This window comes from Aquarana catesbeiana, linkage group LG09 (assembly GCF_042186555.1).
Source record: "Aquarana catesbeiana isolate 2022-GZ linkage group LG09, ASM4218655v1, whole genome shotgun sequence".
NCBI classification, from domain to species: domain Eukaryota; kingdom Metazoa; phylum Chordata; class Amphibia; order Anura; family Ranidae; genus Aquarana; species Aquarana catesbeiana.
This window is the reverse complement of record NC_133332.1, coordinates 37,811,080-37,833,328: the sequence shown is the minus strand read 5'-3', so window position 1 is coordinate 37,833,328 and position 22,249 is coordinate 37,811,080. Positions and strand designations below refer to the sequence as shown.

Below are 22,249 nucleotides of genomic sequence, written 5' to 3'. Positions count from 1 at the left end.
GTGGGTGTTAGCGGTACTGGCGCTAACCTGACGCTGCCTGGGGCTGGTGCTTGCCAGTTCACCAAAACGCTACCAGAAAAACTGTTAGCGATCGCAGGAATCAGGCCTGACTCTGCGAACGCTGCAGTTATGCGTTTAGTGTTTTGTAAGTGTCAGTGATCGATCGATACTGCACTTGGGTGGGCCGGGCAGAGGGGCAAAACGCAGGTGCTAGCGGGTATCTGGGCTGATCCCGCTAACACTGCGTTTTCGGGAACCCTAAACTGCTGGGGACGCTAGTATAGATCTGATTGGATCAGATATTGATCCGTACAGATACTATACCACTAAGGGAGGTGTATGCTGCGTGCGTGGGTGTTAGCGGTACTGGCGTGATATACGTGATTCTGCCTGCCCGTGCCATTCTGCCGACGTATATCTACGTTAGGCGGTCGGCAAGTGGTTAAACCCACAAGTGCTTTTTACCACTACTCTTTCTTTATACTAGCTTTTAACATTTACAAAGCAATTTAGAAATTGGATGAAAGGTTTAGCATTGTAAAACACATTTTGAAGGATAAAAATGTGCATTTTATTTACAAGTATATAGATCAGACCAAAATGAAGGACAATTGAGGAGGAAAGAGGGACAGTTGGGAGCTATGCTAATGCCAGTCTGTCTGCACAACCTGAGCCTTCTGAGGATGCAGAAAGCAGCCAGAACCAAGAAGATCTGCTCAGTGTCCACAGATTTCTCCAAAAGATACTCCCAGTGTTCCCAACAGGATCCGATGTTTGCTGTTTCCATGGTATAGAGCACACTAACAGAAAGATATAGAGGAGTACAGTTTTATTCCCATCAGCACCATGGGCCAGAAGAAGGAAGGCCTGGGGTGGATGTCCCACCTGTAGCTGTCATGGAGATGTCTTGACAGGCAAGGTTCATTTGGAGCGGATGAGGCTTCTGACTGGCAATCCCAAACATTGTCAGCATGTTCTGGGCACAGAGGTTCTCTAGCAGGCATGGATGAACCAGATTGTGCCCAGAATCTGGAGGTGCATATGCAACCCCTCCAGCCAAGTGGTGTTTATCAGGCTGGGGGTCTGTTTCGTTATGTATGCTTAGTACAACTACTTAGTCATTATCTAAAGTTAATAATAGCCTAGCTGTTTCTCCTTTTGTTAGCTGGCCATGCTTCTTTCTCTACTATTACTACTTCTTGTTCTGTTTCTCCTGCTATTGTGTAGTCAACTAATGCTCTTGTGTATGCATCTGTTAATACAGTTATGCAATCTGCCTGTCCAAATTTTATTGCCACACACTTTTTTAGTCTGACCCTACTGTTGTTTATACAGTAGTAGTGCTAATTGTTCTTGTAAAGCTGGCCATGGATGGATCAAAATTTGACTGACTCAACAGGGACTGGCTGAATTTTAATCCATGTGTGGCCACTCCCACTTGATAGAAGTCAATATAATGGAAGAAGAACACAAGCGTATCGGACTATGCAGGCCACAGAAGGAGCACAACAATCAGTACTTTAAAATATTACGGTTTATTCGGTAGTAAACATTAAAATATCACATAGTATATATGCATCTCAATAATTAAAAACAATGATTGTGCTGATTGAATTCACTGCTTGTGTTTATACACCAGAGAATGAATACTGGTACATTGGGTCTTCATGCGCCAATGACTTTCGCAAAGATTTGCTTCAACAGGGCTATGAAAACCATACAGCACACATCTAGAAAAAGACCATAGCATTTACATAATATTCATACATTTATTTACATTGATTATATATATATATATATATATATATATATATATATATATATATATATATATATATAATCAAACATTTCCTATAGTCATGTGTTTATCATGTGGGACCCACCTTAGTAGAGGGTAGCACTAGCACAATAACTTCCTGGGCAGGCGCTGGAACATCCAGGGAACTCATACCACAATGGGATCACTAGGTGTAGAAAGATTAGATATGACAGTCATCATATCTATTGCATCTCTGTGTGAGACAACATATAAATTGCAGATACCTAATTGGGACATATGTAATATGTCATATTATATATTATTACATTATTATATATGTCCCAAGTAGGTACCTGCAAGTTATATGTTATATATAAGATCAGCTATATAAGACGAACCCATGGTAAGTGTAGTAACAAGTCCTATTTGCAATCTCAGAACACCAAATAAGAGGACAGTATGCGACCGGTCTTAACTACGTGGCATGTTCACCAATGCCAGGAGCCTGGTGGACAAGATGGGAGAACTAGAGATACTGTTGTACGAGGAGGATTTAGATTTTGTGGGAATTTCAGAGACTTGGTTCAACAGCTCTCATGATTGGCTGGTAACCATTCAAGGGTATTCCCTTTATCGCAGGGATAGAGAGGGTAAAAAAGGGGGAGGGGTATGCCTGTATATTAAGAATAATGTACAAGTGAATGTGAGAGATGACATCACTAAGGGAGCTAGGGAGGAGGTGGAATCCTTATGGGTAGAGCTCCAAAGAGATGAAACTAAGGGGAAAATAAGACTGGGAGTATGCAATACTCCCCCTACCCTGAGGGAGGAGGGGGAGACGGACCTCCTATCACAATTTGGATTAACAGCAAGGATGGGATGTGTTATCATTTTATTTATCCAGACATAGATTGGGCGGAAGGAACCACACATTCATTTAAGGCTCGCCGGTTCCTAAATGTCTTGCAGGACAATTTAATGTGTAAAATGGTAGACACACCGTTACTAGACCTACTGATTACCAACAATACAGACCTGATCACGCATGTGGAAATAAGGGGCAATTTAGGAAACAGCGATCACAGGTCAATCAGCTTCAGTAAAAATCACACATATAGGAAACATAAGGGTAATACAAAGACACTGAATTTCAAAAGAGCCAACTTCCCTAAACTACGAACCTTGCTAGAAGATATAAATTATGATAGAATTTTAGGAATAAAGAACACGAAGGAGAGATGGGTTTGCTTTAAGAGCATAATAAATAAGGGCATGAGCCAGTGCACCCCATTGGGTAATACATTTAAAAGAGTGAACAAAAGTCCTGGATGGCTTAACTCTAATTTAAAAATGCATATAAAAGCAAAGGAGAAGGCCTTCAAAAAACACAAGGTTGAGGGATCATCATCAGCATTCAGACTTTACAAAGAATGCAACAAGAAATGTAAGGGTGCAATTAGGGCGGCTAGAACACAAAAGACACATAGTGGAGGAGAGCAAAACAAAAACCCAAGAAATTCTTTAAGTATATAAACAGTAGAGGACAGACCATATTGACCCCATAAAGAATGAGGAAGGAGATCTGGTTACAAAAGATGGGGAGATGGCGAAGGTATTGAATTTATTCTTCTCAGTCTTCACGAGGGAATCGTGGGGCTTCCGTAACCAAAACTGCAGTGTTTATCCTCATGACACATCACAGGAAGCACCTTCATGGCTAACAGGACAGAATTAGAGATAGACTTGGAAAACTTAACATTATTAAGACACCAGGACCAGATGGCTTGCACCCGAGGATCCTTAAGGAACTCAGTCAAGTCATTGTTCCTAATTTTTACTGACAGTCTAGTAACTGGAATGGTATCAGCTGATTGGAGAAAAGCCAATGTAGCACCAATATTTAAAAAAGGGCCAAAATACATCCCTGGGAATTAGACCAGTTAGCCTAACATCAATAGTATGCAAGCTCCTGGAGGGGATGATAAAGGACTACATACAAGATTTTAGTAATGAAAACGGTATCATTAGCAGTAATCAGCATGGATTCATGAAGCATCGTTCTTGCCAAACCAATCCATTAACCCTCTATGAGGAGGTGAGCTGCCATCTAGATAAAGGAAGGCCCGTAGACGTGGTGTATCTGGATTTTGCAAAAGCATTTGACACAGTTCCCCATAAATGTTTACTGTACAAAGTAAGGTCCGTTGGCATGGACCATAGGGTGAGTACATGGATTGAAAACTGGCTACAAGGGCGTGTTCAGAGGGTGGTGATAAATGGGGAGTACTCGGAATGGTCAGGGGTGGGTAGTGGGGTCCCCCAGGGTTCTGTGCTGGGACCAATCCTATTTATTTGTTCATAAACAACCTGGAGGATGGGGTAAACAGTTCAATCTCTGTATTTGCGGATGATAATAAGCTAAGCAGGGCAATAACTTCTCCGCAGGATGTGGAAACCTTGCAAGAAGATCTGAGCATATTAATGGGGTGGGCAACTACATGGCAAATGAGGTTTAATGTAGAAAAATGTGAAATAATGCATTTGGGTGGCAAAAATGTGAATACAATCTATACACTGGGGGGAGAACCTCTGGGGGAATCTAGGATGGAAAAGGACCTGGGGGTCCTAGTAGACGACAGGCTCAGCAATGGCATGCAATGCCAAGCTGCTGCTAACAAAGCAAACCGAATATTGGCATGCATTAAAAAGGGGATTAACTTAAGGGATAAAGTGATAATTCTCTCACTCTACAAGACTCTGGTCCGGTATCACCTGGAGTATGCTGTCCAGTTCTGGGCACCAGTCCTCAGGAAGGATGTACTGGAAATGGAGTGAGTACAAAGAAGGGCAACAAAGCTAATAAAGGGTCTGGAGGATATTAGTTATGAGGAAAGGTTGCGAGCACTGAACTTATTCTCTCTGGAGAAGAGACGCTTGAGAGGGAATATAATTTCAATTTACAAATACCGTACTGGTGACCCCACAATAGGGATAAAACTTTTCAGCGGAAGGGAGTTTAACCGGTTCCCGACCGGCGGACGCCGATGTACGTTGGCAGAATGGCACGGCTGGGCAAATGGGCGTACCCGTACATCCCTTTGTATTTGCCGCCGTGCCATTGCGTGTGCGCTGCCGGCTAGGAGCTCCGTGAGTCGGGTCGCGGGTCCCGTGGACTCGATCGGCGTGGGGGTACCCGCGTTCACTTCACGGAGAGGACGAACGGGGAGATGCTAATGTAAACAAGCATCTCCCCGTTCTGCCTAGTAACAGTGTCACTGATCTCTGCTCCCTGTGATTGGGAGAAGAGATCAGTGACGTGTCACATGTAGCCACGCCCCCCCCCCACAGTTAGTAACACTTCCCTAGGACACACTTAACCCTTCCCTAGCCCCCTAGTGGTTAACCCCTTCACTGCCAGTGTCATTTACATAGGAATCAGTGCATTTGTATAGCACTGATTGCTGTATAAATGACAATGGTCCCAAAAATGTGTCAAAAATGTCCGATGTGTCCGCCATAATGTAGCAGTCATGATAAAAATCGCTGATCGCCGCCATTACTAGTAAAAAAAAAAATTAATATTAAAAATGCCATAAAACTATCCCCTATTTTGTAAACTCTATAGATTTTGCGCAAACCAATCAATAAATGCTTATTGCAATTTTTTTTTTACCAAAAATATGTAGAAGAATATGTATCGAACTAAACTGATGAAAAAAAATGTTTTTTTAAATATTTTTTGGGGATATTTATTATAGCAAAAAGGAAAAAATAATGCGTTTTTTTTCAAAATTGTCGCATTTTTTTTTTGTTTATAGCGCAAAAAATAAAAACCGCAGAGGTGATCAAATACCACCAAAAGAAAGCTCTATTTGTGGGGAAAAAAAGGATGTCAATTTTGTTTGGGAGCCACATCGCATGACCACGCAATTGTCAGTTAAAGCGACGCAGTGCCGAATCGCAAAAAACGCACTGGTCAGGAAGGGGGTAAATTCTTCTGGGGCTGAAGTGGTTAATAAGACACGTGGCCACTCATTAACATTAGAATAAATTAGATTTAACCTCAAACTACGTAGAGGGTTCTTTACTGTAAGAGCGGCAAGGATGTGGAATTCCCTTCCACAGGCGGTGGTTTCAGCTGGGAACATCGATGGTTTCAAAAAACTATTAGATAAGCACCTGAACGACCACAACATACAGGGATATACAATGTAATACTGACATATAATTACACACATGGGTTGGACTTGATGGACTTGTGTCTTTTTTCAACCTCACCTACTATGTAACTATGTAACTATGAGATCAGTGAAAGTCCATTATTCCGGGTTCCACTTTCCCCAGCCATTATGGAAGGAGAATAAGCTACTGGAGTGTGATCTGTGTTCCATTAGCTTCATTAGAGGACAGGTGAGACATCTGGAGTATTTTGGACATCTGATGTCTCTTTAAAGAGAACGTGAAAAAAAAAATCATATTGGAGATTTTTTGTCCCCTGTGTGATGAAAAGTAAAGAAATTTAAAAAAGTATAAAAAATTAAAGTTACACCTACATTTTTTTTTGAGCCCACCCACACATACGTACAAATGTAAATGCACATATAGGGGTGCCTATGCAAGAAAACATCAATTGTGACATATCACCATTCATGCTGCAATGACAGCAATAATTCTAGGCCCATTTATTCACTTATCTCTAAAATTGATGACCTGTAGGGGCTTTTAAATTGTTGCCTATGGAAAATATAGGCTACAGTAGTAGTTCATGGGAACACGCAATTTAAAGGCTTGACATATTGGGTATCTGTTTAGTCGCACAACTTTATACTTTATTTGTTACCACAAATTGGGTAATATATTCTGTTTGTGTGCCCTAAAATTAACTTCAGTGTATTTTTACTGATATGTTTAGTTTCATAGACCAATGCGCTAATACCATGTGACATAAAAACAGGAACTACCACTATTTTATTCTCTAATATGTCTGCTTTCAGAAAATAAATAATGTTTTGGGGGTTTTAAGTAATCTTTGGGCTAAAGGTGTCTATTACGTTTTATTTTAGTATGCCTTGCAATTTTACATTTTAATGTATTTTTAAGGAAAATGGAAAAAGGAACCTGAGACAGCTGGATGCCTACTGCGCACGCAAAACCCCCACCACTCGGATAACCTAGAAAGTGGAAGGAATCTGTCAAAACCAGGTACCCATTCCCCTATGCAGCCGCCTGATCACATGCACACACCCCCCATATGTGCATGGCTGGTACTGCCGTGTAAAGGGGTGGGAGATCAGAGAAAATCTATTCTTCCAGGTCTTGTTGTCACTTTCCCCAGCCATTATGGAAGGAGAAGAAGCTACTGTAGTGCGATCTGTGTTATATTAGCTTCATTAGAGGATAGGTGAGTCATCAGGGGTCTTTTTGGACATCTGATGTCTTTTTAAAGAGAACCTGAAAAAAGATCATCACATTGGGGACTTTTTGTCCCCATGTGATGAAAAGAAAAATAATTAAAAAGTGTAAACAATTAAAGTTACACCTAAGTATTTAAACCCCCCCAAAAAATGTTTTGAGCCCACCCCCACATACACATACGTACAAATGTAAATGCAGGTGTCGGGGCGCCTATGCAAGAAAATGTCAATTGTGACATCACCATGCACTCTGCAATGAAAGCAATAATTGTAGGCCCGTTTATTCACAGTTATCTCTAAACTGATGACCTGTGGGGGCTTTTAAATTGCTGCCTATGGAAAATATAGGGTACCGAAGTTTGTCACAATTTTATGGGCACACGCAATTTTAAGGCTTGACATATTGGGTATCTATTTAGTCAGCACAACTTCATCTTTTATATTTTAACCAAAATTTAGTAATGTATTGTGTTTGTGTGCCCTAAAATTAACTTGTATTTTTACAGAAATTTTGAGTTTTCTAGTTTTATAAACCATCATTTTAATATCATTTGACATAACAACAGGAACCACCACTATTTTAATCTCTAGTATGTCTGCTTTCACAAAATATATAATGTTTTGTGAATTTTGAGCAATCTTCAGGCTGAAGCTTTTACTGCTTGTTAAGAAAATGTAAAAATAGTATATTGCCCATAGTCTGGACACAGGTGGATGATTTGTATCTTAAAATGTCTATTAAAGTGGTTGAATACCCAATATGATGACTTTTCTTCCTGTGGACAATAGCAGGTTTTATAATTATTTGCTTTAGAAGAATGTCTCCTTACCTGCTTGCCTTGCGAGCTGTAGGTATATTTGTGGCTAATGACGTAGCCCGCGCATGCGCCATATGTCCAAATGTTCCACATTTTCGGGCAAGCAGGGACCCTGCCGGAAAAATGCAGTGTCTATGCCGGGGCTGCGTTATTTCCTATTGTCGACGTGAGCCCCGACATCCCACAATGCTTCCAAGTAAGTCAGCAACAGGATAGTCTCTGATTCGCGCGACGTTCGTTTTTGTAGTAACTGGAAACGAAGAAGGGGCTTGGATACGGCTACTAGTGCGCATGCGCGGGATTACGGAGAGAGGTAAATTGAATGCGGGCGGAAGTATATTAGAATACAGACACGGAAGACCACAGTTGATATGGCGACGGCTATTACAGAGCAGCAGCGTTTTGAATATAAAGTGTTTTTACAGTAAGAATGATTTTTGGGCTTACTCTTGGTGCCCATTTTATTCTAAATAAATATTTAGATTGTAATATTGGTTAAATCGTTTTTCTTTTGGCGCCTTTACTACTGTTTTTCAGTATGCCATGCAATTGTAACATTTTACATTTTAATTTATTTTTAAGTAAAATGGCAAAAGGAACCTGATGCCCCGTACACACGATCGGAAATTCCAACAGAAAAAACTGAGTGAGAAAAAAAATTCCGCTCAAGCTTGCCTTGCATACACACGGTCATGCAAAAGTTCGCTGAAATTACGACCGTCAAGAACGCGGTGATGTACAACACTACGACGAGCCGAGAAAATGAAGTTTGATGCTTCCGGGCATGCGTCGAATTGTTTCCGAGCATGCGCCGTTTTTTGCGCGTCGAAATTGCATACAGACGAATGGAATTTCCGATAGGAACTTTTTCCGATGGGAAAATAGAGAACCTGCTCTCAGTCTTTTGCTGGTGGGAATTCCGCCAGCAAAAGTACGATGGAGCATACACACGATCGGAATTTCTGACCAAAAGCTCACATCCGACTTTTGCTGGAGGAATTTTCCGATCGTGTGTACGGGGCATGAGACTTTCTGATTCTGAATGCCACACATATCAGGTAATGAAGGCATGAAATGTGTTATACAATTACAGTATTTATCGGCGTATAACACACACCCGCGATTTTCCCCCTATTTTCAGGGGGAAAAAGTGCGTTTTATACGCTGATAAATACGGTATATATTACAGTATCGTTAAAGCTTTTTTTTTTGAACTGGCATTGTCAATAAGAAATGAAATATTATTAATTTATTTTTCTATAGAGCTTTTCTCCCTGGGGACTTAAAACGCATTTATCTGCTTTTGGGGTAGATGGTGAGGCAGCTATCTTGGACACACTCAGTAGAATATCATACTAGGGACAATTTTAGACAGGAACCAATTAACCTACCAGCATGTCTTTGGAGTGTGGGAGGAAACCGGTGTAACCGGAGGAAATTCATGCAAGCCCAGGAAGAACATTCAACCTTTTTATGTAGATTTGGACTCAAGCTAAGGACTCCAGGGTTGCAAGGTACAAGTGCTAACAACTAAGCACTGTGCTGCCTTTGGTCTCTCTGCTGTTCCATACTGAAGTCATAGTAGCTGGGTGTTGGTCTGCAAATAGACCACAATTGCTGGTATTGCAGGTCAGCCCAATCAGACTGTGACTCTAACTGGTCAATTAGCCAACTCTGTCTGGGAAGCTATGGCCAACCCATATAACAAACAGCCCATTAAAGAGCACTTGCTACATTAGAGTAGAGTGTGGGGAATATAGATGAGGAGCTTCATTCTTCCATTAAGTTTTTAGTGTTACTGGTCAATGCAAAGCTGGACATAAATGGTTTGTTCTTTTTTCTTTAATCAGCCAGCAGGCTGAATGAAAAAAACAAACATATTCCTCCATCCAAACAAATGAGATGGATAGAGGAATATCCCAATCTGGGGGATCCTGCGAAACACCCAAGGCACATGAGACACAGTGGCTCAGGTTACCAGGCACCCAGGGAAAACCTTTTCATACCACCGCCAAACAAGTGGACCCTTCTTCACTAGACAACCGGCTATAGTCACCAGCAGTGATCATTGTATCCTGACGGTAGAGAAGGATCTCCACCAGCAGAACGCAATAGCGTTGCGGGAGGAATTTAGCAATTTCCCACAGGTTGAAGGAAAGAATTTGCATAATATACGGCCAGCTTTAGAAAATTACACAACCAGTCCAGCAGTCTAAATCATTACCCTCAATGCCGCATGAAGATTTTAATATTCTTGCAAAGTCAAACGTACTTGTGCTGATAGATCTTACTGAACCTTGGCTTAAAACTTTTTTACAGACTTCTTTTTGCATAATTTAACACAATAATAAACAGCCAGTGGTTTACATTAAAATCAAAAAAACAAAGAAAATTTGCCGATGACCTAAAATTAAACCACCCAATGAGCAGCTGACACTATACCTAGATACAAGATAGATCAAAAGACACTATACCTAGATACTTCAAAATCACAAACCAACAATGTGCAGCGCTATATTATATACAACAATAGCACCTCCTCAGTGCCTAGGTGTAAAACATGAAGTGTAAAATGTGAATTACTGTATATAACAATTCACAAAAATATGAAGTGCAAAATTCATAAACACAATACATTTTATAAACCACGGGGTCCGTGGGGCTCCAGTGAGCCGTTTGCTGTCAGCACTTTGTAAGTGTCAGGTCCTCTGGGCCACCGTCCGCTTGTCTCAGCCGAGATAGTCGCCGCTGGCTTCAGGCGATCAACTGCGCATGCACAGGCGCGATGAGATACGTCATCCACTACGCATAGAGCGTCTGTCGTGATGCCAAATCCGACATGTTTCTCCAGGAACTCTGTTTGTTTCAAGGATAGGAGGGGCATGAATTGTGTTTCTATTTATACTGCAGTTAGTATCTCCCACTTTCAATTCGGGGTTGCTATATAAAGAATCACCACTAGATGTCATCTCCCATATAGTACATCACACTTTATCTTTCTCTTCCACTATTCAGAGGCACTCAATTATGGGCATACATTTGCAGACACGGATCGATACGTTTTCAGCAAAATTCAAATTAAAAATAGAACAGGTTGACTTAATAAATGTCTCAGATAATAAAGACATAGAATCAGACCTATATAACGATAGAAAAAGGCAGAAATGACGGGAAATAGAAAATAAAATATAAAGAAAACAAGACAGAAGAACAGAGCTAAATATAGGTTATGTGACTATTAATTGCTATGCAGCATTTTCAGCAAACAGTCACATATATCACTATGGATTGATTAGGGCTAAAAGACTGTGATGTCTCTCTATATCTTTTATTACTAAACTTTACTTTATATACAGCAGCTGTATTCAATAAGACAATAAGAGATATTCACATAATGCGACATGCATCCAATGCGACTCAAAACAGTGCAAAAAATAGAGGGACACACTCCTATAGCCACATCCATATGGTTAGATTGTCTAAAGAAAAAAGTGGGGTTCAGCAAGGAGCCCCTGATCGGACTTTAAAGGCACAGCAAACCAAAGGGATCGTATTTAAAGTAACAATATAATAAACTTTATTGAATACAAATGCATAAGTAGCAAAAACATTGACAAAAAATATATAAAAATAATCTATATAAGAATATACATGATGTGAGCTCCGATGCGTCTACGCGTTTCGTTCTAACAAACTTCTTCAGGACACATTCAGGTTGCAATTAATACAGAGAAAAGGAGAAAGGTCTCACTATCTTACAAGGAGGCTTTCATAAACGAATAATTGATGATAGAAGTCTATAATTCATATTTCCGCTATAGGTGAAGGAATTTTGTCAAAGGAATAAATGATCATAAGCTGTTATCATATAAATCCAAGCTATGGGTTCCCAGCAAAGGAAAAAAACAAAAATTGCCAATAGGCCACAGGGGTAGGTGTCCACATCACACAGCTCCATTCACCATCACAGGGCTAAATAAAGCCCATATAGAGTGTCCGCTCAACAATTCATGTGGAAGTGTATGAATACACTGGTGGAGCTTCAAATAAGATTTGGTATAAATCCCCTGGAGGACACAGAGACGTTCACGATCCCTTTGGTTTGCTGTGTCTTTAAAGTCCGATCAGGGGCTCCTTGCTGAACCTCAAAACAATGCAGATAGACTATTTCCTTACTTATAGGGCCTAGACTTGCATGATGTAGATTTACTAGTCAACAAGTATGAAAGTTATGCGATTTATTAATTTAAAGGTAACATCAATTTAGCTAAACCTGAAAAAACGCATGATTCATTATAAATTAGTTTAAGCCCAGAGGGGATGCATATATGGATCTTGAGTAGTCGAATAACAGCTGCCTGAAGTGTACAAAGAGATCACATACCACAAATGTATATCAAATACAGATGAAAAATATATAGATATAGTTAGGCCCTAATTATGCAACTATTAATTGCTATGCAGCATTTTCAGCAAACAGTCGCATATATCACTATGAATTGATTAGGGCTGAAAGACTGTATATGTCTCGCAATATTTTTTATTACTGTACTTTACTTTATACACAGCAGCTGTATTCAGTAAAACAAAAGATATTCACATAATTTGACATGCATCCAATGTGGCTCAAAACAACGTGGATAGGCTGTTCATTCCAGATAGGGCCTAAACTTGCATTATGTAGATTTACTTTAAAGTAGTCAACAAGTATGAAAGTTATGTGATTATTAATTTTAAGATAGCATAAATTTAGCTAAACCTGAAAAAAAACGCATGTTTCATTATAATTTAGTTTAAGCCCAAAACGCATGTTTTATTATAATTTAGTTGTGGTGGGCCAGCTGAAAAAAACACAATTTAAAAGTCAGCAGCTACAAACACTGTAGCTGCTGACTTTTAATAAGCACACTTACCTGTCCAGGGTGCCTGCCATGTCGGCCGCCCAAGGCCAACCCTTCCCTCGGCTCTCGGGTCCCGGCGCTGCCATTCAAACTAAGGGAAACAGGCAGTGGAGCCTTGCGGCTTCACTGCCCGTTTCCTACTGCGCATGCGCTTTGTGAATGGGGCGCGCTGTGTTCTGGGATCTTTGTGTGTCCCAGAACACAGAGCGCCCCATTCCCCAGAAGACAACGTGAGGAGGAGAGGACTGAAGATCACCATGGTGTAGGAAGTGGCAGATTCGGACGATCTGCATAGCAACAGCAATTTCTGGTAAGTTAAATTTTTTTTTTTTTTTTTTTTTTCATATTTTTAGGAACAGTTTGATGTAATTTTTTTTTTCAGGCCCTCTGCTTTAAGCCCAAAAGGGATGCATATATAGATCTTGAGTAATCGAATAACAGCTGCCTGAAGTATACAAAGAAATCACATACCTCTGATGTATATCAAATACAAAAAATATATATAGTTAGGCCCTAATCAATCCAAAAATGGCTGGAGACTACATTCTGTGTTTAGGCCTTGAGGCATGAGTGTTTTTACCGGAAGATCCTCCTTTTGAAGCAGGATTGTGTCAAAATCGCCCCTGCTTGTAGGTAAATTTAGGGTATAGATCCCTTTGATATGGATGCCAGCGGTATTGCCATTATGGTGATCTGCGAAGTGTAACACAAGTGGGGACAAGTCCTCTCTTTTCTCTTTGTTATCTTCTTTTACTGCATTTTTTATGCTTCTTAAATGTTCCCCGATGTGAACCCGGAGCTGTCTTTTGGTTTTTCGATGTAATATTTGTAGCATGGACACTCCAGCATATAAATAACCCTGGAGGTTGCGCAATTAATAAAATTCTTAATTTGGAATGAGACACTCCGAGTCGCATCGGTGAACATTGCAGTCCTCTCAACAAATTTGCACACCTGGCAATGTCCGCAGGCATACATTCCCTTGTGGGGGGGCAAGTCTGATAACCAATCTGTCTTTCTTTTTCTGGTGTATTCTGAATGTACAGGTACATATTTTCGATTCCTTGCTCTCCTGTCAATCATTTGAGGGCGAGGTCCAACAATTTCTTTCAGCATCAGTGATTTTGTCAGTAGCCTCCATTGCTTTTGAAGTATGCCTGATACCTGTTCCCACTGTGCCCCATAATTGGTAATAATTCTTAATGGAGTTTGCATAGATGTTGGTTTTTTTGTTTCCATTTATGGAGACTGTTTTGTCAGCCAGAAGATCCCTTCTGTCTGTCAACCAGGCCTTTTTGCATGCTTGCTTCAAAGTTTTTTTCTGGTAACCCCTATCTTTAAACCTGGTAACCATTTCAGTTGCCTCCTCACGAAAATCCTCGTCTTTTGAGCAGTTTTTGCGGAGTCGCAGAAACTGACCCACTGGGATGCCTCTGATTAGGTGATCTGGATGGTGACTTGATGCCTGCAGAAGCGTGTTTGCCGCTGTGGGCTTTCTGTAGGTACAAGTCACCAATCGTGTATCCACACGTGTAATCTGCAGGTCAAGGAAGGAGATTGTATTAGCATCTATCACATGGGTCAGGACGATGTTTCTGTCATTCTTATTAAGAATCGATAGAAACTCGTCAAGTTCTTCATGGTCATCCAGCCATATCATGATGATATCATCAATGTACCTCAGCCAGGTCAGTACCCAGCTGAGGTACATTGGCATCTTATAGACCACATCCCATTCCCACAGGCCCAGGTGGAGGTAAGCGTATGAGGGGGCCCAGGGGGCTCCCACCGCTGTGCCTCTGGGCTTAAACTAATTTATAATGAAACATGCGTTTTTTCAGGTTTAGCTAAATTGATGTTACATTGAGATTATTAATCGCATAACTTTCATACTTGTTGACTACTTTAAAGTAAATCTACATAATGCAAGTCTAGGCCCTATCAGTAATGAAATAGTCTGTCTGCAGTGTTTTGAGTCGCATTGGATGCATGTCGCATTATGTGACTATCTCTTGTCTTATTGAATACAGCTGCTGTATATACAGTAAAGTATAGTAATAAAAGATATAGAGAGACATCACAGTCTTTCAGCCCTAATCAATCCATAGTGATATATGTGACTGTTTGCTGAAAATGCTGCATAGCAATTAATAATCTCATAACCTTTATTTAGCTCTTTTCTTCTGTTTTGTTTACTTTATATTTTATTTTCTATTTCCCGTAATTTCTGCCTTTTTCTATTGTTATATAGGTCTGTATCTTTATTATCTGAGACATTTATTATGCCAACCTGTTCTATTTTAATTTTGCTGAAAACATATCGATCCGTGTCTGCAAATGTATGCCCATAATTGAGTGCCTCTGAATAGTGGAAGAGAAAGACAGAGTGTGATGTTCTATATGGGAGATGACATCTAGTGGTGATTCTTTATATAGCAACCCCAAATTGAATGTGGGAGGTACTAACTGTAACTATAAATAGAAACACAATTCATGCCCCTCCTATCCTTGAAAAAAACAGTTCCTTGTGAAACATGTCGGATTTGGCATCACGACAGAGACGCTCTATGCGTCGTGGATGACGTATCTCATCGCGCTTGTGCATGCGCAGTTGATTGCCTGAAGCCAGCAGCGACTATCTCGGCTGAGACAAGCGGACGGTGGCCCAGAGGACCTGACCCTTACACAGTGCTGACAGCAAACTGCTCACTGGAGCCCCATGGACCCCGCTCAACAAACGGAGCACATACAGCCCCCTGAACCGGAGAAAGATAGTACAGGACTGTGATTATATATTAAGCAGCATGGTCCGCCTGTGTCTCTTCTCAGTGGGAATCCTTTCCCTGTAAATGTTCTCTCTCAAAAGTTTCCAAGCTGAATGGAGAGGTATATAAAGGGGGAAAACAGAAGAAGGGAGGGGAATGGAAAGGTAAGGACAAAAAAATGAGAAAAGGAACTCATACAGCATAAAGCGAAAAGGGCATATGCTCAAAGCAGGAGGAGAGAGGACATTAAGAACCAAAAAAGCTACCGTATTTATCGGCGTATAACACGCACTTTTTTCCCCTTAAAATCAGGGGAAAGTCGTGGGTGCGTGTTATACGCCGATCCCCGATATCGCTATGTGAATGTCGGCGATCGTCGCCGACATTCACATAGCGAGTAGTTTTAAATATGGCGCTGCGGAGTTTCGGAGGGACTCGGCGGTGCTGAACGAGTGCCGCCGAAATCACAGAGCCGAGATACACATACCCGAGTGTATTCGGCTCTTTGCGGCGCCGCTCACAGTCACGCCCAGTCCCGCCATTGGACCTGTCTTATGTCCATTATAGGGCGGGACTGTGAGCGGCGCCGGAAAGAGCCGAATACACTCGGGTATGTGTATCTCGGCGGCGTTCGTTCAGTTCCACCGGCGCCGAGTCCCTCCGAACTGCACTGACAAGGCTGCACTGGGGCAAAGCTGCACTGACAAGGCTGCCTGAAAAGGCTGCAATGACACTAACAAGGCTGCAGATGAACACTGATGAGGCTGCATTGATGGGCATTTTAATGTAAGTTTCTTTTCCTTAAACTTCCCTCCTAAAAGTTTTTTTCCTTAAAATTCTCTCCTAAACTTGGGGTGCGTGTTATACGCCGGCGCGTGTTATACGCCGATATATACGGTAATTCTCTCACCCAGGGCTTCATAGCAAGTCCCAGTGAAAATCAGCCAGGTTCGATACTTCCTGTAAATAGGCATCTATAAATAAAAAAAATTGCCAGGACCTCCAAGTGTCACGAAAGGATGTCATTTGCAAGCCCTCAAAAATTCCACTCGCCTGCTCGCATTTTGCAAGTGGAATTTGAGAGCTCGGTTGAATGGGAATCCTTCTCCCAGCGATCGCGGAGGGGAATAGAGCAGAGAGCCGCAAGGATGATAAGGATGTGACCGATGTCACATACAGCCCCGCCCCCTGGCCAGGAACTTTGTTAGACAGATCACCAGTCCAATCCTGGAAAATTGAAATGAAAGCTGTTATCGCTGTGTTCCCCACCTTCTGATCATCCGGGCAGCTCTCCTGTTCCTCTCCTCTCTTCCCCTGCACAGGCAGGCTGCATTGGTGGGCACAAGCTGCATTGGTGGACACAGGTATGATTGGTGGGCACAGGTAGGCTGCATTGGTGGACACGGGCAGGCTGCAATGGGGGACACGGGCAGGCTGCATTGGTGGGCACGGGCATCATTGGTGGGCACAGGCAGGCTGCATTGGTGGGCACAGGCTACATTGGTGGACACAGGCTGCATTGGTGGACACAGGCTGCATTGGTGGGCACGGGCAGGCTGCATTGTTGGGCATGGGCAGGCTGTATTGTTGGGCACGGGCATCATTGGTGGGCACAGGCAGGCTGCATTGGTGGGTACGGGCAGGCTGCATTAATGGACACAGGTGAAGCAGCATTGATGCACACAGGTAGGCTGCATTGTTGGGCACGGATAAGGTTGTTGTTAAATGTTTTATGCAGAATGAAGTTATAAAAATAAATATTAAGTGTCAACCCATGAGATATTTTATAAGGGTGTGTTTGGGGTGGTGGAGTTATAGGCAGGCTGGGTGGGGCAACTGGTGGCGAGTAACCTTGAGGCCTGGCTAGTAGCTCAGGACTTTAAATTTTGAGCCCTGTCATTTGTTTATTGAAATGCATGGAGAAAGGAAGTAGCTGAAACACGCTGGAGGGGATTAGCAACACTTCTAGGCAAAAAAAAGGTTAAATAAGTGTTTTATATAGAAAAGAAACCAGCAATTGTTTATAATACTATGTGTTTTAGCATACTAAATGTCATTTTTTTTAGGGTTTATATCTACTTAAATCTAGGGCTGAAACAACTAATCGATTAATCGACAACTAATCGATTATGAAATTAATCGATTACTATTTTCATAATCGATTAATCGGCCAGTAAAATAGTGGGGTTAAAAAAATAAAATGAGCCCTTTATAGTACAAAAAGAGCAAATCGCTACTGTAAATATTACTTTCATCGTTCTACAGTAAAAAAAATGAACCCCTTACAGTTGCGATTATTTGCTTTTTTTGTACTATAAAGGGCTCATTTTAGTTTCTTTTAACCCCATTATGTTACTAAACGTCTTAGACCTGGTTCACATCTATGTGTTTTTTGGTGCTTTTTGCAGAAACACACTACAGTTAATTTAACATGGTTTCCTATGGGACACGTTCACATCTATGCTTTTTTTTCAGCCGCTGCGTATTTGGAAAGGGTCAAGGACTTTTTTTTTTCTTAATGCAAAATGGTGCTTTTTAGGTTCAATATACTTCAATGGAGAAGCTGCAGAAAAGCATGTAATGCGTTTTTGCAGCAATTTGTATTTTTTAATCTGCCCAACAACAAATTGGCCAAAAAACAGTATTTCTCTTCTAATAGTGTATACAGTATATCTCCTCTAATAGTGAATATACAGTATATCTCTTCTGTCTATTATTCTCAGAGTGGATTCAATATTTTGCTCCCTAACCATATAGTTGGTTGTTTATATTTACCACTGCATAGAGATATTTAAGAATGAATTGCCTTTTTTTTTAAACTTTACATATTAACTAAATTATACACCACACTTTTTTTTTAAGGTTATTAACCGATTAATCGATTAATCGAAACAATAATCGGCCAACTAATCGATTATGAAAATAATCGTTAGTTGCAGCCCTACTTAAATCCAATGTTTTTTTTCTCTTACAGAATCTTACGATGTTCATCCCATTGCATGATTTTGACTGCATCATTTTCTTCGAATTATTAGCCGTGCTTATTATGATTCAAGTAATTACACCAAGTAAAAAACATGATTTAAAATAGGTCAGGGGACCGAAATGAGCTGGTTTGTCAAACAGATTTTTTTCTTTCATGCAGCAGCTTCAGAAAGGCAATACTTAACACTTCAGAGCATTTTTGGCTGCTGGCAGGAAAAGTGCTCTCTGGAGTGTTTTGTACAATATCTAGTCTGCTTATAGAGCTGTTTTGTGGAGTATTATTTCACTGAAAATACTAAGCAACACAAACGCCCCATAAAAACCTGAGTAAAACAACCTTAAAAAGTTTCTTTTTTAACAATGTGCATTGGGTTTTAATGGTGTCTGAGGTCCAAAGCCAACAAATTGCAATAATATAGAATGAACACCTGGAGGAGAGCCCCGTCACTTGATCAGACCCCCTTCCAATCACAGAGAACTCTTGACTCCATGAATGAATCCAAAATTCTAACCAAAGATTGCAATGGACTAGGTAAGGATGAATACTAATGTCACGTTCTTTTTGCTGTCTGTGACCTCACTGGGGGAAATTTCCATTCCGCTTCTTGTCTCTGTAACAGCTGGAAAAGAATTTAGAGGAATGGCTGTCACTGGTACAAGAAGATACAGACCCCAAAAATAACCTGACAGAGGATCTAACCCTTCCCAGGGTTACCGAACAAAAGCGTTTTGTTGCCACCAGTGTCTCCACTGCAGGGATTGTTCATCACTTCCTGCGCCAATTTCTGTTTGTCTGTACCGCCCATAGGCACAAACCTATTTTACTTATTTCACTTAAAGTGGAAATTTGCCCAGAATAACTTGATGATTAAAAATAATGTTATTTAGCAGGAAACTTACATTCCAAATGATTAATTATGCTGCCAAAATTTGTGAGTGGCATAAATATCCCTCAGCGCGTTCCTGTTTCTTCTTGCCCGGAGGCTGCCATTTTGCTAAAGCCCAGAGCTCCTGAGCAGCAGTAAATCTGCTGCCAACAGATCAGCACAGTGGCTAAAAATAGAGAGTAACTGAGCATGTGCAGAGCAGGGTGAGTGTGTATTTAAAATAGTAAAGACATGTTTTACATATCTCTACCTGCAACGGAGCAGGACTTAATTTTCAGACTAAAGTTCCACTTTAATGATAAATCCAGCCTTGGGTATAGGGAGAGATTATCATCATTTCTAATGTGCATCTCAACCTACTATGATTGAAGTATCTATCTAATCAATATATGCAATGTAATCATTATTATGCAAAAATCTTTAAAAACGTTTGCATTTCTGCTTTGCTAAAATATATATCATGAATATAATATAGGATAATAGTATAAGATTTTAGTATAGGGTTATAGTATTGTTGATAGGGATGATTCAGTTGTGGACATCTGTCACCTTCTGCATATCCTTTGACCCGGATGGGAGTAGAAAATACAGGAGGAGTAAGATGTACAGGTATAGACTTAAAGTGACCCTATAGAAATATGTCTGGGGGCTGCCATCGCTAATCTCTCAATTGAGATTGTAAGCTCCTTGGCTGTCCTGCTGCTTTAGCCACCTGGAATAAGTATAGATATGACATTATGACATTACACTTATTCACAGCAGGCTTGCTCAGGTATACTGAAGCCAGACACAGCCAGGCAACTAGCATTTCCAAAAGCAAGCCCCATGCATTATTTGGGAGGAGGTGTCAGAGAGAAGTCAGTGGTTCATAGCCGTTCTATCCATTCGAAAGTAAATCTGATAAATTTTTGAAGGTTGCAAGTGCGTGGCGGGACAACACCTGGCTGAGATTGCTTACCCAAAATAATAAATTGCCAATGAGAACTTTTATCATAAAGACCAATCATCTTTTTTGTTGCATTATTCGCATGCCTTCATAGTGCCCGTAAGCCCCGATTCACACCGGTGCAATATGGAATGCGACTTGCGACACAGAGTTGCATGACAAGTGAAAACGCATTCATTTGAATGGCGGCCATTCCATACCAGCGAGATTCGAACCGTCTAAAGCCAGGTTTACTTATTATTGATTGCATTCTTGCATTAAAAATAATTTTTAAAAAATGCTAAATAAAATACCTTATCACCACAGTTAGTGTCATTATCATGCAACTTCTTTTTATTTTAATAAATGATAAAAAAGCGCTGATTTACTTTGAAGCTCTCGGCAAAACATTTCAGAGCCAGGAAGGGAAGTCATTGCTTTTGCAGGTACTATGGTCACAGGTCAATGCGACTTTAAGTCCCATAGAATCTAATGTAGCATGAAAGTCACAAGCCAGTCGCACTGGAAATTGCACAACAATGGGGTTACAGCAGTGTGAACTGAGGATAAATTCTTGTGTACGATCCACTTGCAGAAGTTTTCTAAAGTAAACGCTTACTCAGCCATCACCATAATGGTCACAACTTCCATTCCAAGCAGATCATTTAAATGACATTTGTATTAAAAATAAGATTGAAGAAATCATGAAATGCTGAAAATATGATAGTCTTGGTTGAAAAACTAATTTTTCAGCATGCTGGTAACCATCTGCAGTTGTTATATTATCTATTCACATGAATGGTCCTTAGATGGAGAGTTGATTAAGGTGATTGTAAATCTGATCAGATAAATAACAAGAAAGACTTCTGAGATTTAGGAATGGATACATGTCAGCCTTCCAAGTATGTTATGTTTTTATTTCTTTATTACTAACTTCATGGTATACAGAATGTATAACCTATATATCAATTATAGAATAAAGATGATTTGAAAAATTAAATTGTCTGCCATTAAATACTAAATGTACAAAGACACAATACATAGGAAACACCGTACTAGGATAGAATTATCGAACTTAGACAGTGGAATTCATAAAGAGTGTTGTAAAATTCCCTCACTCCTCCATGTGACATTCACTATATTACTAGATTATGGACCTTGCTTTGTGCCCTGGTCCAAACCATTTGGTGGAGGGGGGACTATGGTATGGAAGGGGGGGGATTATGGTATGGAGGGGGGGGGGATTATGATGTGGGGTTGTTTTTCAGGGGTTTGGCCCTTTAGTTCCAGTAAAGGGAACTCTTAAAGCGTCAGCATACCAAGACATTTTGGACAAATTTATTCTCCCAACTTTGTGGAAACAGTTTGGGGATGGCCCCTTCCTGTTCCAACATGACTGCACACCAGTGCACAAAGCAAGGTCCATATAGACATCGATGAGCGAGTTTGGGGTGGAGGAACTTGACTGGCCTGCACAGAGTCCTGACCTCAACCCGATAGAACACCTTTGGGATGAATTAGAGGGAAGACTGCGAGCCAGGCCTTCTCGTCCAACATCAGTGCCTGACCTCCCAAATGCGCTTCTGGAAGAATGGTCAAACATTCCCATAGACACACTCCTAAACCTTGTAGACAGCCTTCCCAGAAGAGTTGAAGCTGTTATAGCTGCAAAGGTTGGGCCAACTCAATATTGGACCCCTTCGGACTAAGACTGGGATGGATGCCATCAATGTTTGTGTGTGTAAAGGCAAGCGTCTCAATACTTTTGGTAATATAGTGTATGTTGGTGTCATAC

At 40.8% G+C, this 22,249-nt stretch overlaps 1 protein-coding gene across 1 annotated transcript in view; it reads left to right on the top strand.

Annotated features, from left to right (window-relative positions):
• LOC141107519 (major histocompatibility complex class I-related gene protein-like) overlaps positions 1–21,454 on the top strand; it is a 45,509-nt gene extending 24,055 nt beyond the window's left edge. The window contains exons 5-6 of the mRNA XM_073598306.1: positions 6,860–6,961; positions 18,632–21,454. Coding sequence (XP_073454407.1) covers positions 6,860–6,961; positions 18,632–18,660 — 131 coding nt within the window. The 3' untranslated portion in view covers positions 18,661–21,454. The remainder of the gene's footprint in view (positions 1–6,859; positions 6,962–18,631) is intronic.
• Positions 21,455–22,249: the final 795 nt, after the last annotated feature.